We start from the raw sequence: 20,115 nt of genomic DNA, 5'->3' as shown, positions 1-20,115 counted from the left end.
TTACCAAGAGCCCTGGCTGCAGAGTTTCTCGTTGCGCAAAGGATCGAGACGGGAAGAAGTAATACTTTTGGCATGGCTCAGTTTTGATTTGCATTTTATTGTGAGATGAAGGTGTTTACGTGTAGAGTTCTTCTGCTCTGTGATCCTCGCTGAAGATTTTTGAGATGAGTTCTATGACAGGCATTTTGGTTGTGAAAAGTCGGCTTCTTTCTGGGGTTTCCCTTTGTCATTCTGTAGCCTGCAGGCATGTTCACCCGATATATAGTTTATTGGATTACTTGCTACACCAAACCTCGTTAGAATGATATTATTGAGGACTTCTTGTTAACCGAAACCTGACGCAGTTGCAGAAATTTGTATAGCTTTCCTTCAGTAACTTTCTGTCATTTTTCTGTGAGTAGGAATCCTATCAGAACTTCCCGCACTGTGCACTGCACAGATCGTTATGAGCCACATCCTATCAGAACTTCTCGCATTGTGCATCAGAACTTCTCGCATCGTGCATGTCGTTATGAGCCATGCGTTTGAGGTTGTAGGGGTGCAGTTTAGATATTACACTGCCTCCCTGCTCGGCCCGAGGAACCCCTCACCGTGAAGGATCCTATCCGTTGCTTTTTCTTTACAAAGGAAGCTTGAAGGACCCCACCAAAAAACAAGGCAAATTAATATTTTATTTTATTTTATTTTCCCAGAAATAAACAAAAGGGAAGAGACGCATTTCAGCGTTACAAAGAAAACAAGGAAGAACGATATTTTGTCAACGACAGACCTGATGATCAAGAGCGAAAGTTTCATGAGCTTCTTCATTACCTATACTGGAACTTGTAAGGAGTTGTAATCGATAGTTGATATAACAACTAAAGGATAATCTAGAATTGATGCTTAAAAGGAAAGGCAAAGTGCAACCAAATAATGAAGAGAAATTACAAAAAAGATTACAGGCAGGAGACAGATATCACAAAGCAATGAACAATGTATGATCAGACAACCATTACACCCTTGCATGTCAAATTGACAAATTGGCATATCTTTCCTCAAATTTTCTTCCCCTCAATGTATCCATTAATATTCTGTATTCTTCGTATCTATTTTACAAAACTCAAAACTTTTGCTTAAATCTTACATGAATCCTTACATTCGCTTCACTAAAAACAGTATTACATTTGACGTATATCGGACTATCTGTAACAGAAAAAGGTCGAGCAGAAAACAAAATCTTTCGTTTCTACAACATCTTCTTTGAGCCGAAATGACACTTTTTCGGGTAATGTCAAATGCACAACAAAACCTATACTACTTTAACCCGACAAACACAAGCAGGGCGCATGCGTCTCTATTTTCAAAGGAAACATGTGTCTTATAGTACCAAAATAGTGTAGAAACCGTGGTGCACCTAGTGATACGCTACTTCTTTCCTTTGGACTGTAAGATATTACAAGATGAGAGAAGGATAACTTGAATTAGAAGAGGTTATGAGAGACGGAGAGCCACTTGTTGGAGAAGTAATTTCTTCTGAGCTGCACTGATGAGACCACTGCATTCTGCATTTAATAAAACTTCCGTCATGATTGCTGCAGCGTGCCCTGTGGGCTGCTCAGACGCTCTCCTTAGCATGAACATCTGCACCAGTTTCGGATAATGTTTCAGTTTAAGGTTCGGAATTGAGATGTAAATGTTGAATGATATAATTTGTGGTATATTTGCATATGTCTTGTTGTTTATAGAGACATGAAAAAATTGATACAATATGAAGTTATAAGTTAAAGGGTTAACTGTAGGTACGATTCTGTACTACGAGGTTGTAGCTACCCCCTAACAATTGATTAGAACCAACATTCCTTTGAACTCTAGACAACATTATTTCTTCTGTGGAGATGTCAGATGAGACAATAAATTACCTATAGTCCTCAACTGAAGAATGACTCAATTACCCTCTAAATTTAGGGGAAGAAAGTAGCAGCATGTGGGTTTCAAGGGGCATAAGTAGTAATAAAATAGTTTAGAAGGATATAAATGGCTACACAATTATTGTATAGAGATGTATTTACAATTAACCTTCACCACCAGAAAAAATTTCAGACAAGTTTTTCCTACTTGCTAATGAAAACCCTAAAAACAACACCAAACAACACGAATATAGTGATGGATAGAATCCTGGGCATGTTAGCTTGCTGAAGCAAGTGATTTAACGAGATTCATGATCACACTAGGTCACATAGAAAGGTACCCAGATCACCTCAAACTTTTACCTGAAATATTCCTCTTATCTTTACACCACCCTTCCGCATTACCTAAAGACTGCAGAGAATACACCAACTAATTTGCCTGAATTTACAGCTGACTAACTAGGTTTGCTCCCAAGTCTTCAGGAAAAATAAAAAACTGCTTTTCTTGCTTAAATACCAGAACAACATTCAGAAGAAATAACCTATAGAAATATGGTACAAATTTTCCCGATGTCACATGGACTTCTATCTAGCTTAAAATTTGTCTTTGCAAACCATTTCACCAAGGGAATAACCATGGCCCACAATATGTAACACTCCATATGCAAACTCTTTTGATGCTAGAATCACAAATACTAAGAATAAATAAAGAGAAGAAAAATACCTGTCCATGATGGGTGATCTCCAGACAGCCAGGTTGTTGGATCCATGGTTCCCCATCAACCTGAACAGGGTATGGGGTGTGAATGTGCAATCTCACCACTTTCCCTTGGGCCAGCCTCTGAGCTTGTGAAAGTCCTACCTGCCGGCACAAAAATAAATGCTATTGTCAATATACCCACTTTAGTCTACAGAATTTTTTCTCTTTCCTCATTTCTTTTGTAAAGACCATGTATCAGTCTTACTTATTTACCCCATAATGATTCCGTAGGGAGTTTCTAAGCATATCTAGGATGCAAATAACATGTGCATGAGGATACTTGTGAACCAAAACCAAAAAAAATTCAGTGTCTTTAGTATTGAAGATCATTGTCATCAACATGATACTAATCCTATGTAGGTTTCAGAGAATACTAAACAAAAACACAATTATCTTCTGTCAAAAAAGAATTGCATTGCAGGTGAAAAATAACATACTTGAAGTTTTCCAAGATGCCATGTTCCTGATATGCAGACAACTTCGAGTGTTTTATCATGCATAGATTGGAGGCCAAAATCGTCATCATGCTCATAATCATTTTGCCAAAGTTCTACACCTCCCATATAGCTTGCAATGTTGAGCACAATCACACCTTCAGCATCCTGATAACAGAGGGAAGGATAAGACACACATTACACAGGCAGAGAAAGGATGGGAGGAGAGGAGAGAATGAGACTTTTACCTCAGGAATTTCAATATTAATGCCATCAACTTCAAGACTCACTTGCCATGGCAAGTCTGAACAAGTCCTGTCCACAATATCCTTGGCACCTTCTTTGGCATACCGCAATTTGTTAACGAACTGTGAGTGAAATATTTGTCAGTCACAAATTTGCGATAACACTATTGCTGATATGCATGTGTCATATATGTGTATTTATCTGTCCGTTACTTTCCTGATGACCTAGAGTTGTCCACAAAATCAATACATAAGAAGACATTTCTCTGTAAATTGTACACTTGCATGAAGATTATTTGCATACTGAGATGATTTGGAAGTTTCAGTTGCTTAAAATACACGTTAGTTCCAGATCAATGACGGAACTACTGAATGACTGTAGAACTCAAACACCCACTATTCCTAACTAACAAGCCTTAAAATCCATCCTAACAACATTAATCCCTCAAAACTAAATCAGGACAGGAAATTAGAACATCTCCAATTCTAAAAGGGTGAACATATTTTCTGAGAAGTTGAAGGAACCAGAATATGGAGCAGAAGGTCACTATACGTTACAGGGAAAGCATACTGCACAGTGATACGCATCATATGCACTGTTTTGGAGAAATCCTTGACTGAATTACATGGGAAATACTCATGAATTTTATTATCTTTTAAATTAGTTATGTTAATGCGTCAAAACAATAAGTGGCATTCGCTGCAGTAACCTATGTAATGAAACAATGTAAGGATAATCCGTTTCAGAAGTCATATTGCAGATATTTGTATCAAGAATCTCTCATATATCTAGCACCAATTTCACTTCAAAACCCTGAAAGAGAAAGCAGTGAGGATAGCATATGGTATGAAATTTTAATACGGATTTCCACTAAACTTAATGATGTTATCAGGAGGTTATACAAACTTAAAAACAAATAGAAGAGACATGGTTATGAACCTTTTACAGTTCCCAGAGGGCAACAACCAAAGGAGTAAGATGATATTGTTGGGAAATTACTCAGATTCCCCTATTACCAGATTTAAAAGAAAACGAAATAAATACGCAAAAAAGGGGGACACGCAAGATTTACGTGGTTCGGCACAAATTTGCCTACGTCCACGGGCTGCTGCAGAACTTTCACTAAAGGGAAGAAATTTTACAAACCACTCTCAAAGTTTTTCACACTCAAACTTACAATTCAATCTCACTCTAAAAATTGCTCACAATTTTCTCTCACAAGGACTTTTCTCTAAACATTTCTTTTCTCTCTCTTACTCTTTTATAAGAGGAGTTGTTTCTGGGATGAGATTTTCCTTAAGAGTTTGAGGTCTATTTATAGTGTTTGGAAAAACACTATGCACTAATATTTTATCACTGGTGGGGTCCGCGGTGGGACCCGTGGTGGGACCCGCCTATATTTTTTTCTCTCTTCTCATTTTTCGGTGGCATGAGAACTTTGACAAAACAGAAAGAGCCAAAGGCTCTTTCGGTGGCATGAGAAGGTTGACAAAACTGAAAGAGCCAAAGGCTCTTTTGGTGGCATACTTTACAATCTCCCACTTGAAGACTGATTTTAATCTGTCTTCATATCTTGATCTCTGCAGTAGTTCTTCTTCGGTCTTGATATTATTACAGGCCAACTGAAGCTGAACATAGCTTCAGTTTGTCAGTAGTCACCGTCTTTGTCAGCATGTCTGCCGGATTTTGAGCTCCACTGATCTTTTCAAGTTTCAAAACTCCATCTTCCAAAAGTGATCGGATAAAATGATACCGCATCTGTATGTGTTTTGTCCTGGAATGAAAAGACGGATTCTTCGCTAGATGAATAGCACTTTGACTATTGCAATATAAGACATTGTCTTCTTGTTTCTTACCTAACTCATCCAAGAATTTTTGAATCCAAACCATTTCCTTGCTGGCTTCTGTAACAGCAACATATTCTGTGGAGAGAGCAACTATCTTCTGCAGTTGAGAAACCCAACTCACTGTAGTACTTTCTAGGGTATAGACATACCCTGTAGTGCTCTTTCTAATATCAACATTTCCTACTAAATCAGCATCCACATAACCTATTAGTATTGTATCTCCACCTTTGAAACAAAGTGCTTTACCTATGGTATCTCGTAGATATCTAAGGATCCATTTGACTGCTTTCCAGTGTACCTTGCCCGGATCATTCATGTACCTGCTAACAGCTCCCACTGCTTGAGCAATATCTGATCTTGTACAAACCATGGCATACATCAGACTTCCCTTGTGTGCACGCTCTTCCTCTGTCTTCGGCGACTGTTCTTTGGAAAGTCTGAAATGAACACCTAAAGGTGTACTCACTGGTTTAGCATCTTGCATGTTGAACCTGGAGAGTACTTTGTTGATGTACTCAGCATGTAATAACATCAAAGTCCTAGATTCCGTGTCTCTCTTGATCCTCATTCCAAGAATTTGCTTTGCAGCGCTAAGATCTTTCATTGCGAACTGCTTTGATATTTTTTGCTTTAAATTTGTAATCTCTTGCAGATCTGAACCTGCAACAAGCATGTCATCAACGTATAACAATAAAATAATAAAGCTATTGTCAAACCTCTTGATATAGCAACAATGATCTGCTTAGCATCTAATGAAACCGTTGCTGCCCATAAAACTGTCAAAATTCTTGTACCACTGCCTGGGAGCTTGTTTTAATCCATACAAGCTCTTTTTCAAACAGCATACTAGATTTTCTTTGCCTGTCTTTATGAATCCTTCTGGTTGCTTCATATAAATCTCCTCCTCCAGAACACCACGAAGGAAAACTATTTTTACATCTAACTGCTCAAGATGTAAATTCTCAGCAACTATAATTTTTAGCACCGGTCTGATTGTAGTCAATTTCACGACCGGAGAGAAAATTTCATTGTAGTCAATACCTTCTTTTTGCTAAAAGCCTTTGACAGCCAACCTTGCCTTGTAGCGCTTGTTCCCATTATGTTCTTCTTTGATCCTATAAATCCACTTGTTATGAAGAGCTTTCTTACCTGGTGGTAATTCAGCTAAGTCTCACGTCTGATTTGACATGAGCGAGTCAATCTCATCATGCATAGCAGACTCCCACTTGATTGAATCCTCCACCTGCATTGCTTCGTCATAACATTCTGGTTCATCACTGTCAGTTAGCAACAGGTAGTGCAAAGAAGGCGAATAACGCTGGGTTGGTTTAGGAATTCTGGAGGAGCGTCTCGCTTCTGGCGTGCTTGGTTCTTCTTGAACTGCTTCAGGGCTAGTTTGAACATCATTTTCAGAAATCTCCTCAAATTCAGCAAATTCCTTTGTTTCAGCTTTTGTACTAGAGCTTCTTGATTATGCAGTTAATCTGTCTTTGTACATCACATTCTCATTGAATATGACATCTCTGCTTCTGATGATCTTTCGATTTTCATAGTCCCAAAATCGGTAACCAAACTCATCACCACCATAACCAATAAAAACACATTTGTTAGATTTGGCATCAAGTTTACTTCTTTTAGCAGAATCTATGTGTACATAAGAGATACAACCAAAAATTCTTAAATGTGAAAGGTTTACCTCTTTTCTGCTCCAAGCTTCTTCCGGTATTCCACCATCCAAGGAAACTGAGGGTCCGCGGTTGATTAGGTAGGCTACGGTATTAATAGCTTCAGCCCATAAGAACTTGGGCAAGCCGGCATGTAACCTCATGCTTCTGGCACGTTCATTCAAAGTTCTGTTCATGCGCTCCGCTACGCCATTCTGCTACGGTGTCATGGGAAATGTTTTCTCCATCTTGATTCCGTTGTTTGCGCAAAACTCTTTGAATCTACTGTCTTTATACTCTCCTCCGTTGTCTGACCTCAACCGTCTTATCTTCAGACCAGTTTTATTTTCCACCATGGCCTTCCATTTTCTGAATGTATCATAGACTTCTGATTTCTTCTTCAGAAAATAGATTTATATCTTCCTTGTAGAATCATCAATGAAGGTGACATAGTACAGTGAGCCTGCAAGAGATGAAACCAGAGATGACTCCCATACGTCGGTATGAACCAATTCTAACCTTCCTATCTTGGGTGTCTTGCCAATCTTTACAAAACTGACTTTCTTCTGTTTGCCAAAGATGCAATCCTCGCATAGGCCGACATCTATATTATTCTGATCCGACAGCTTCCCTTTTGACATATGTGTCTTCATCCCTTTCTCGCTCATATGGCCAAGCCTTTGGTGCCATAGGTTTGATTTTTCATCTGTATCTGTTACTGTAATAATATTCTCTGGGTTAGAGGTTACATAGAGAGTACTATTTTTCTTACCTCGAGCAATGATGAGTGCTCCTTTGGTAATCTTCCATTCATGACCCGAGAAGGTTGTACAATAACCTTCTCCATCAAGCTGTCCCACAGAAATCAAATTCTTTCGAAGGCCAGGAATATGACTCACTCCTTGCAGCTTTCATGTGGTCTGATTTGATAATTTTAATTGGATGTCTCCCTTGCCAACAATCTTCAAGGTTTCATCATCTGCTAGATGTACCTTTTCAAAATCACCGCTGACGTAGTTCTCCATGATTTCTCGGCATGAGGTGGAGTGGAAGGATGCCCCTGAATCAAGAATCCATGATTCAATCGGACTGTTGACGCTTAGAATCATAGTATCACCTCCTTCCTCGGTCACGTTGGCAGACTCCTGTGCGCCGGTGTTTTTCTTCGGTGCCCGGCACTCCCTCTTGAAATGACCATTCTTGTCACAATTATAGCACTTGAAATCTTTCTTTCCTGATCTAGATTTGCTCCTCCTAGATTTTGATCTGCCGTGATTTGAACTTCTTTCTGAAGTTCTTCCCCTAGACTCTGTGTGTAAAGCTGAGGAGGTTGAAGCTTCACCTGATTCTCTCCACCGAATTTCTTCACTAAGAACCAGATCACGAACGTCATCGAACTTCAACTTGTTGCTTCCCGATGAGCTACTCACAGCTGTGACTGTAGCGTTCCAGCTTTCTGGTAGGGAAGATAAAAGGATCAGCGTTCGAACTTCCTCATCAAACTCAATCCCAACTGAACTCAACTGGGTTGTGACTGTGTTGAGTTCATTGAGATGTTGAGTTACCGATGCGCCTTCTGTCATTCGCAAATTGAACAACCGCCTCATTAAGTGAACTTTGTTTGAGACAGAGGGCTTCTCGTACATGCTACAGAAAGCTGTCATAAGACCCGTCGTGGTCTTTTCTTTTGCTATGTTAAAGGCAACGTTGCGGGATAGCGTCAATCGGATAACTCCAAGGGCTTGTCTGTCGAGGAGAGCCTACTCTTCATCCTTCATGTCATCTGGCTTACTTCCTGAGAGAGGTTGATACAGTTTATTTTGGTACAGGTAATCTTCGATCTGTATCATCCAAAAGCCAAAGTCCGCACCATCGAACTTCTTAATTTTCACCTTCCCTTCGTCTGCAGCCATCGCTCCCACTCGAATCTGACTTCCTCTGGATCGTTTCTGACAATTTTGCGAACCACCGTGTATTAAGACACATCTGCCGATAAGTCGGTACCGCCGACAAAATTTTACTATTCAAGAAATTTACTATTCACGTGAATAGTAATCTCGTAGAAAATTGTCAAACGTCACAACCAGAGCTCTGATACCAGTTGTTAGAAAATTACTCAGATTCCCCTATTACCAGATTTAAGAGAAAGCAAAATAAATGCACAAAAAAGAGGGACACGTAAGATTTACATGGTTCGACACAAACTTGGCTACGTCCACGGGCTGCTGCAGATCTTTCACTAAAGGGAAGAAATTTTACAAACCACTCTCAAAGTTTTTCACACTCAAACTTACAACTCAATCTCACTCTGAAAATTGCTCACAATTCTCTCACAATGATTTTTCTCTAAGCCTTTCTTTTCTCTCTCTTACTCTTTTATAAGAGGAGTTGTTTCTGGGATGAGATTTTCCTTAAAAGTTTGAGGTCTATTTATAGTGTTTAGGAAAACACTATGCACTAATATTTTATTAGTGGTGCGGCCCGCGGTGGGACCCGTGGTGGGACCCGCCTATATTTTTTTTCTCTCTTCTCATTTTTCGGTGGTATGAGAACTTTGACAAAACAGAAAGAGCCAAAGGCTCTTTCGGTGGCATGAGAAGGTTGACAAAACCGAAAGAGCCAAAGGCTCTTTTGATGGCATACTTTACAGATATAACGAAGAAAGTTATAATATCCTAAATTTACAATAGGACTCCAAAATTTGAAATATTGCTTTGACCATGCCAAGAAATCAATATGCTCATACAGGAAATATTGAAGGACAGGTGGAAAGAGAAGACAAACTAATAGATGAACAATCAAACAATATAATGTCACTGGGAATATGGGAAGTAAATGATTGCTTAAATGTCTAAAGAAAAGTTGCATCGAGCATAATTGAGTAATGGAAGGTGGTACATGATATTTTTTGGAATAAATAACAGAACATGAGTTGTACTCAAATATTCACACATCTATGGGGAAAAGGAGAGAATTTTCCTTGAATACTAAATCGAATTCTGAGAAATAAACTTTAGGCAGGGTGTGGATGTTTTCTGCCTCCGGGGACTCAATCATGACCATTTCTTATTGTTTGCCAATCTTTCATGTCGTGATTGATATTCACTGACATCATTATGTTTGTGACTAAGTAACTTTGATTTGTGATGAAGGAAGTGAATGTAAAATTGTTAGCGAGATATTGTGATGATGTATCTGAGCATTTTTATTGTGGTACTTGTAAGTAAATTTGCGTAACTTATAACAAAATTTAGATTTTTTTTTAAAAATTTTTATATTTTGAAATCATGAACCTGTTTATTGAAATTATTATGGATATTTTTTATACTTTTTAAATTAAAAATAACAAAAGCACATGACCTATGCTACGTCTTATGTCATATGCGCTAAAAGTTTAAGTTATCAAGAAGCCAAGCATTACATTATACGCTATCATTGTTTTCAACATTGTTCCAAATACTATGGTAGTATAGTTTAATCTTCTGGTCTCCGTACAATACTTAATCATTTAGTGCATAAAACCATGACGTGTATTCATAAATCACCAGAGGATGTAATTACATGATTCAATTCATATGACAGCTATTAGGGAAAACATTACCTGGCTGCAGAATTTATCAGGTCTTTCTTCACGCATTGTATGAAAGTCGTATGCAACTTTCGCATCACATCCAACACCTAAGCAAAGCGAACCAAAAAAATATTTAAAAACACAATAGGATAGAAATATACAAAAGAACTGATAGAAGGCATCAACATCAGCCATAACATACCAAGATAGTTTGTCATGAACTTCACTTGTTTCTTATCTTGACCAGGCTCTGTGTTCTTTTCCTCTATATCAACAGTCCAACGATCTAGCATCGTCACAGCAGCTTGGTCAATATCGTGCAGAAGTCCACCTAAACCACCCTGTCCCTCAACAGAAGACAAACCACCTCCCCATTGCAACACTCTGGACAAGTCATTCCCTGTTCCCAAAGGAAGTATAGCAACAGGTGGGGGAGATTCAAAATTTGCCTGTTCAATTGCATCAAGAACCCATGCCACAGTACCATCCCCACCACATACTAGAACCCTAAAGTATTGCACATGACGGAACATTTCTAGACCAATCTCAGGCCCTTGAGAAGCACCAATTTCAAAAATCTGCAATGGAAACACAACAATAAGCCTCAGGATACCCAAGTACTTAAGTTGAATACAGTTGCAAAAGATTTGCTGATAGAGCCTCATTGCATGCATGAACAAGTATGTACATCCATGTTCACATGAAATGTACGTGACCAAAGAAATATTTCACAATAAAACTACTTACCGGTGAGCAAATCTTCAACATAAATTTAGGCTATTTAGCTAAGAGGTAAGAAAAGCGCAATCCAGTGCACGAAGGTCCTGGTCTTAGGAAGGGTCGGAAACTCAGAGGTGCACAGAAGAATAGTAGATGATAATGAAAGCCTCGATTATTTCAACAGAAAGACATGATAATAAATGCTAAAGATCAGATAACTTTTGAAGGATTGAATCCTAGGCAGTAAATATATATATATTAAGAAATTACTATGAGGTTAAGGAACTTGAGTTGATTCATACACCCTTTCCAACTAAAGAAAAAATATGGATAATATGTGCTCCCTGTATCAAAATTTGTGTAAAAGACATAAATAGAAGTTAAAATGTTCATGGAAACTAAAACCAAAGTTTTGTCCACTGTGTAGCAAAAATCTCTTTCCACTTTGTGGAATTATGACATCTGACAAAATTAATGCACAGAGGGATCATAAGAGACGCCATATCACTATGCAAAAATACAGACCATTCATTGAAAAGAGCAGCACAATTGGATATGAGATTATGGCAAAGCATTGGGTCACAAATAGAAATATGCTCCATACCCAATCAAAAACAAACTAATGCATTAGCTAGAATTAGCATCTTGTGACATAGAATGAGAAATGACAGTAAATTATTTCTTAAATTATTTAAAGAGACGCAACACTCTTTTCCTTTAAAGAAGCCATCAAACTCACCTGTGCAGGATTCAACAACATATTCATCCGTCTCCGAAGAGAAGGTCCACTTTGAGCACCACTCCTTGCATTAATGAAAACTAGGAGTGGTCTTGCATCTTGTGGCATATTAACTATCTCGTATTTCTTTCTGTTAGCAGCAGCCATAGTGCTTCCATTCTTCCAGTTGGCATCATTATCAACAAATTTAAGTCTTGATAGCCCGCTGTCTTGCTTCAAAAGATTACCACTGTTCTTTTCATTGAATGACTTGTCCAGAGAAACAAGCCCCTTAAGCACAGATTGAATTGTCGAGTTGTTATCTGAACCATTCTGCAATTTACCGTTAGGTAGTGAAGTTTGGTTGCTTCCGGATTTATTACGGTTACGCCGTTTTCTCATACGACTCCTCACTGACGAAGCAATGATCCCTTCCTTAATAGAATTCAACACACCCCCAGTTGCACCTCTTTCATTTACTTCTTTCACCGAGAGAGGGGACAGAATAAGCCTTCTAAGTTGCCCAAGGTCACAAACATTACCAGTCTCTTTTAATAATTTGGCATGGCAATCTACATGTATATGTCGCTGACACCACAAGCATCGCCATACAGGAGTAGGAGAGGCACCAATAAAAGCTATACCACACATTTCATCACAGTAATGGCAAAAGGAAGATGTCTCAGGGTTCTCATCCAACTCAACCCATCTCTCTGACCAATGATGCAACAATTCAGTTGAACCCGCCTGAGCTACACACTTACAATCCTTCGTTGCATATTGTGAACAGTAGACATGAGCCGCCACACCACAAACTGAACACCTGTGAAGACGAACGCTGCAGCTTCCTTTTGTGCCTCCAGCTTGTGGAGATACCAAAGATGATAAGCATACACAACAAGTTGAAGACTGCCCACTGCAAACATTATCCTCAATCCAAGAATGATTAGAGATGGGACATTTTAATTTCTTCCACACTTTCCTCTTTTCTCTCGCAGCAGCTTTGACCCAATTCAACGATGCCTCCCTCTGCAGTCTAAGGAACGTATAGATAATGGCAAACAAACCAAATGTTCCAGTCACAAGCCATCCGAGAATTTTCGGGCTAAAGTAATCAAACTGATTCACTATGTCAAAAAATCTAGATTCCAAATCCATCAAGTCTGCCCAAGTTAGTCCCTTCTCAGTCGACCTTACTTCTTACCAAAGCCAATAATGGACACAAGAAATTCCTGAACCAAAATACAAGCAGAAGTGGAGTGAAACAATAACAATAAACAACGATTCACACCAACAATTTCCTAAAAATGGAAACTTTGCTAAAATTATGTGTATACTGTTAACTATTAATAAGTTTATTTAGCAATTTAACATATATCAAAGGTATATCTACAAAAATTAGGTCACCAGTGTTTAACTAACTATGTAATTAGTTCTGCTTATACAATTTGCCTAATTAACAAATTATAACACCAATCATTAACTAAACAAAAAAAAAATCACAGGATATTCAAGAAAAATCCATCAACAACTATATTTCCTTAATATCCACCAGAATCACAACAAATAAAGAGATCAAGAGCCGATCCGCCCTAATCAGAACCAGATCCATCGGGAAAACAAAAGCTCAGATCGAAGCAACATTTCAGCATAAAAGAAGGAATTTGTACCTCTGGAATCGAAATGGAGAAGGATCGAATCGATCGAAACCCTAAAACCCCGCTTTCTCTCTCTCTAAACGCTGATTCTCTTACACTCGCGCGTAAAAAGAGGAGAGAGGCGGAGACAGAGCAGAGAGAGAGAATTCCCCGTTCTCGTTCGAAAAGCAGAAGGCGTTTATAAAGGCGTGTCGAAAGCGGGGAAATTACGAGAATGGGGTTCGCTGGTTACACCGAAGAAAGGAATTGATCAAACTTTGAAGTCGGCGAGCGGATTTACGATACTGCCCTGGTTAATATATATTTTCTTTTTGTGTTTTTTATATTGGAAAATTGTCTCAATGCCCCAATTTTCATCAGCCCATGCGAGTAGCTCATTTAATTTTTCTTTCATGTGTAAAGCCCTCAGAACCCAAATAAAGTGTGACTCGGCCATTATTCCTTGCCAACTAAGTACAGAGAGAAAAAAAATATAAATCTAAAAATGTCTTATTTCATCCTCTCAAAAAATATATAAATCTAAAAATGTCTTATTTCATCCTCTCTCTTCTCTCCTCATCTCAATCTTCATAGCTGCTCCTTCCTTCTCTTCTCTCCTCCTCTCTCCCAACCCTAATTTTCCTCTTTCTCCTCTTCCTCCTTTTTTTCCTCCGACACTAACTTCCCCCTCTCTTGCGTCGCTCTTTACCACAACCGACCTCGAGTGCACCCTTTGACCGCACCATCTCCCTCTCCTGCCTCCCTCTCCGTCACCACCGACCTTGGGTGTACGCTTCGGCCCTATTGTCTCCTTCTTCCACCTCCCCCTATGCCACCACCAACCTCGAGCGTTGCCTCCAATGTCTATGAGAAGATATCCTACTCTGTGATCACTGCCAAGAAGAGACTGTTCTTTCCTCAACTCAATAATCTGTTGTGAGATATATTCTCTAGAGATTGCTCTCAACTCATCTCTACAGCTTTCACTTCAAAGTCCAGGATGTCTGTAATGAAACTGGATGCTTTTAGATTAGCAATTTTGATAGGGAAGTAGGCCATAGGGTGCCCTAGATCATGTATGGATCTTGATTTGAGTATTGTCTTTGATGTCCAGCAAATATTTGATGTATTGCATACAAGATTAAGATTTTATATGTGTTACTCTTTTAAATAAGTATATATTAGTTCCATAACTGGTTTTAAGTAATGAACATTGTTACTTTAGTTTTATGTTCAAAAGGAGATTTTTGGCTTTCTTTGAGTTAATTGAAGAATATCTTGAGTAATTAGACCACACCGCGAGGTAGTTTTGGTTTTAAAATGTGCAAATTTTGTGTTAAGTTTAAGTCTTTATCTGTGAAGTTAAGTCATCTCGTGTTAAGTTCAAGCAATTGTGTGTTAAGTCTAAGTCATTTCGTATTAAGTCTTAGTTATTTTCTGTGAAGTTCGAGTAATTGTGTGTTAAGTCTAAGTGATTTTCTATAAAGTTCAAGCAATTGTGTGTTAAGTCTAAGTCATCTCGTGTTAAATCTAAGTTATTTTATGTTAAGTTTAAGTCATTTTTTTGTGAAGTTTAAGTCATTTCATATTAGGTCATTTCATGGTAAGTCTAAGTCATTTACTCTGAGTTTTAAAGCATTTTCTATAAAGTTTAAGTCATTTTGTGTTAATTCTAAGTCATTTCTTGTTATCGATATGTAAATGACTTAGGCTTAATACAAAATGACTTAAACTTTATAGAAAATGCTTTAAAATTCACATGAAATGACTTAGACTTAATACACAATTGCGCGAACTTCACAGAAAATGACTTAGACTTAATACGAATGACTTAGACTTAACACAAAATTGCTTGAAGTTCACAGAAAATGACTTAGACTTAACATGAAATGACTTAGACTTAACACGAACTGATTTAGACTTAACACAAAATATCTTAGATTTAACGCACAATTGCTTGAACTTCACAGAACATAACTTAGATTTAACATGAAATGACATAAACTTTATATGAAATTCCCTCAACTTCACAAGAAATGACTCAAACTTCACAGATAAAGACTTAGACTTAACATGAAATTTACATATTTTAAAATCAAGGTCTTGACACAATTTTTCCTTTTTATATTGGGCTATTTTAGGGGCTTCTAGTGTTGGGAATAATAATATTTTTTTAAATTGAAAGTTATATGAATTTATTTAGACACTAATAAAACAATCTTCAATTGTGTTCTTTTCCTTTTTTTCGCCTTCCCAATTAGATGGTTTAATTATGGGTATATTTTCACATGACATAAAAATAATATGAATCATGCTATGAATTTCTTCGTGCATGGGAAGAAAATTATTAGGCGAGTGTCACCTGAGAATATTTGAGGGGGGAAATCTCATATTTGCATAATCAGGATACTAAACTGTAACTTTTAGAAAAAATTTAGTCATTTACAGGTCATTAAAATTTTTAGTCATTTACAGGTCATTCATGAGGGTATTTATGTACAACATTGCATAAACAGTAGGGCATTTATACGTAATTTACCCTATGATTTAATAAGAAGCTACTAACACAATCTTCAATTGTCCCAGTTTGTTGTTTTAATTATGAATAACTTCAATGATATATAAAAACAATATAAATCATGCTATGAATTTCTCCCTCACGCGACGTAAGAAAACTTTGTTCACTGCAAACTGACACATTACTACTGCTAATTTGAACAACATCTATCATATTTCAAGGTAAATTAATACTGATATGAACAGTTAACACATGGGAATATATTTTCATCCTCTTCCTCTTCTTCTTCTAATTCCCTTTTTTTTTTAATTTTTAGAAAACTCCCATGAACATCACGTTGCATGTGTTGCACTAAACCCTTCTGAACGTTGTAAATTACATAAAACCCCCTAACATTTCCTCACTTCCTATAATGACGGCATGATCGGCACCATTAAGTTTAACATGTAACATGCTCCTCATGTGATAAAAAATGGATATTTTTATCTCTAGTCAGCAAAAAATATTCGTCAATAGGCTTATTTTCCATCCCCTATTTTTTCTAAAAAGAGTATTTTAGACATATCATCATCTTAATTACCTCTTAACTCCCTAAACGATAAATTCCCAAAATACAGAGGTTTTTTAGTAAAATTTCCCAAAGTTTCTAGAGGATTTGTGAAAATTACAAATACTTACTTCAAGCTTAATGCAGCTTGTTCTTGGAATTGGATTATCTGTGTACACCAATTTGCCGTTAGAATCGAATTATCCGCGTACTATTATTGTCATCAATATTCAATTAGGCCTAATCAGGAATATTACATTATTGTAGTGTCTTTATTTATATTTTATAAAATTTCCAGCGTATGATGATCTAGACGGTTAAAAGTTTTCAATATGACTCTCACGATTTTAATTTTAATTTCAAATTGGATTATCAGAAAAATAAATAAATAAAATAAAATAAATCAGCTTATGAATCTACTAGTGTCAGATCCTATGCAACCTTCAATAACTAGTGTATTTTCTATTTGACCATTTCTATCTTAACCTTTAAATCTCTCTTGCTCATTAATGGGACCTCTTTTGACTAGTTGTGTATCTATATGATTTATGGGACAAAGCTCCTCTTTTGTTAACATCACTCCTCTTGGGGGCTGTTTTATACATGCTTTGAGATTTCTGATATTTAGCTTGGTTCAACATTACTATAGGAAAACAAATCCTAAAATTTGTAATATCTTGTTTGGTTCAAACCTAAATTATAAGATAACATATTCTTAAAAAGAAAAAAAGATGAATATACTTACCTTGGTGAGGTTACCTCCTAAAAAAATACAATGGTATAAAAAGAGACGTAAGCATACCTGTTGATGTCAGTTATCAAATAGAGGATAATTTGCAAGTTTGTTGAGTGATTAAAGTCCTCTAACTGCTTCTGATGTATGGCTCTGGGGTTTACTTCTCTTCCCTGCACAAGAAAGAACTCGTAAAAGGACGGAGTTGAGTTCTTCGGTTGACGGTTGTTTTCAACCGATCAAGTTAGTAGATTATCTTGAGTGGGGAAATATAGGGTTAGCTCTTAGTTGTGTAAAAAAGACCAGAGAAACTTACCTCATGCAGTTCCTCTACTTTTTATAGTGGATCAGACGGGAAAGAAGGCAACTTGCGCTGGGTCCAACTAGGTAGCTGAGTCAGCAGATAGCTAACAGGTGTTGGGCGATGGCGAAAATGGGCCATCCAGGTGGTCAGTGTTAAGCGACATCTGCTACTTGGTGTTGATGGTAGCCTGATAAGTCATAAGACTTTGTGGACTAGATCAATAATGACTTTGTTAGAACTGTTAATGCAAGGGCAGGTGGCTGTCGGCCCGGGGTTCTAGAAAACTACCAACTCTTTTAGCCGTCCAGCTGATGGCCGACCATACACATTGACGGCTGATACAATGGCCCGAGTGTGGGTGATTCGTTGGGGCGATTGGCCGGGTTGTACGACAAGCCCCACCTTTTGACTCGGTTAGCAAGATGTCGGCTAAACAGTGGGTCGAGTCGGGTCGCTTGTGGAATTAATTGAAGGGTTGGCCAAGTAGTACCACATTTTGTCTTGGTTACGCGAGATATCAGCTGAACAGTGGGCCGAGCTGAGGCAGAGATTATCTTCGTCTTGAATTAGTCGTATTAGATATAGTGTAAGATACCCGTCAATTGCTCTATGGAGATTAATATTCAATATTTTTTAGGGGTATAACAATACACCTTTATGAGATTTTCCAAATTCTCTACAATTAAAAGGATTGACGAATTCTAAAAATTAGATACTTTTTGCATTTTTGGGATTAAGCATTCTAAAAATTTTCTTGAGACAAAAGTCAAATGTAGAATCCCAAATTATACAAAACTCACTTTTTGATTTCAAAACTTGTAGTCCACACCAAATGCCAAATTTTTGCTTAACCAAAGAGCCCCTGATGAATGCACGTATGCTTTTATTTGCATTGAAGCAAGCATGTGATAATTCACATGGGCTTGTTGAATGATATTCTATCAATCAAGAATATATAAATGTTGAAACCACTGAGATCTTATTTGAACCCATTATGATAATGAGGTTAATGAAGATTTATATAATATTATTCATTAATAAATTTTTAAATGCAATTATAAAATAAGATTTAGCAGCCACATTTGAACTTATGGCAAATATCTTATGTGCTTATTTGTCAAATTAAAAGATTCTTTGACGCTAGAAGGAAACGTTTAACAATATGCAAGACGAAATTCCAATTTTGGAGAATTTTGGGCAATATTATTTCCATATTAATCATCCTAAATCTTCAGAATACTAAATTTTTACCGTCATAATTGACGAAATCTCACTGGTCAGCATCAGGAGGATGCAGTAGAGTTGACTTTGAGCTCAGTTGCAGTTTGATGAATTCTTAAGGCTGAAAGTTTTTGACTTATTAAAACATTATAATTAAGTACCTCAACTGAGAATTAATGCATTCGACTGATCTCTACAGGATAAGTCTTTCTTTTGTCAGAAATGAATTTTAGATATTAAAAAGCGAGTAATCTATTTTCAGTCAAAATCATTTATAATCTAGTATTTTCAATCAAATTCTTTCATTTATATATAGTCTCACATAGGGCTGTCCATCCGGGCCGGCCCGGCCCGAAAATCCGGGCCCGGGCCGAGCAAAACCGGAGCCCGGACCCGGACCCAGGTACCCCGGGCCTGGTCCGGGCCCGGGCCGGGCCCGACCGGGCCGGGTTCAGGCCGGCCCGGTTTATTTTTTTATAAATTTTTTTATCAAAAATTTTAAATTTTATTTAAATTTTAAATTATACAAAAAAGACAAAAAATTTAATAAAAATAATAATTTTATTAATCACTTAAAATGATATAAATTATAAATAAAAAATTATAAAAATAAATTATTTATTAATAATTAATAAATCATTTACAAATTATAAGTATAAATTTATTTTGGAATTCTTATATATACATATATACTAAGAGAGAGAGTATATTAGTATATATATATATATATATATATATTATACATATATAAGAGAGTGTATACTTATATATACTTATATAAGAGAGAGTATACATATATAAGAGAGAGTATAATTATATATATACATATCTACTAAGAGAGAGAGTATATACATACATACATACATACATTATACATATATAAGAGAGAGTATTCTTATATATACTTATATAAGAGAAAGTATACTTATATATACTTATACATATATATACTTATATAAGAGAGAGTATACTTATATATACTTATATACTAAGAGAGAGTACATATATACACACATATGACATATTATACATATATAGAAATATATTATATATACATATATTATATATATACATATATTATACATATATAAAAGGAAAAAATGTTCTTAAGGTGATGCCTTAGATAATCATCTAAGGACGTGGCTTAAAATCACATGATTGAGCTACATTGTGGATGATCCGCTTCGTTGAACTTGATCTATATATTCTAAAATCCTAACATACCAAGTTTAGGATGAACTCGTCGTCGTTTGACTCTCCGTCGAGCCATGTGAAAAGTTCTATTCATTCGAAACCGTTAAAATTGATA

General features: G+C 36.9%; 1 protein-coding gene across 1 annotated transcript; it reads right to left on the bottom strand.

The window, feature by feature from the left end:
* LOC109830169 (diacylglycerol kinase 2) lies at positions 1,012-13,682 on the bottom strand. The gene is made up of 8 exons (XM_020397343.1): positions 13,517-13,682; positions 11,868-13,078; positions 10,611-10,986; positions 10,439-10,515; positions 3,329-3,448; positions 3,084-3,248; positions 2,611-2,748; positions 1,012-1,620 (listed from the first exon to the last, which is right to left on the bottom strand). The coding sequence occupies exons 2-8, from the start codon at positions 13,002-13,004 to the stop codon at positions 1,471-1,473; spliced, it is 2,163 nt and encodes a 720-aa protein (XP_020252932.1). The 5' UTR covers positions 13,005-13,078; positions 13,517-13,682; the 3' UTR covers positions 1,012-1,470.

The sequence above is a fragment of the Asparagus officinalis genome, chromosome 2 (genome assembly GCF_001876935.1).
Source record: "Asparagus officinalis chromosome 2, Aspof.V1, whole genome shotgun sequence".
Classification (NCBI taxonomy): Eukaryota; Viridiplantae; Streptophyta; class Magnoliopsida; order Asparagales; family Asparagaceae; genus Asparagus; species Asparagus officinalis.
The sequence above is the reverse complement of the archived record's forward strand: the minus strand, read 5'-3'. Positions and strand labels throughout refer to the sequence as shown.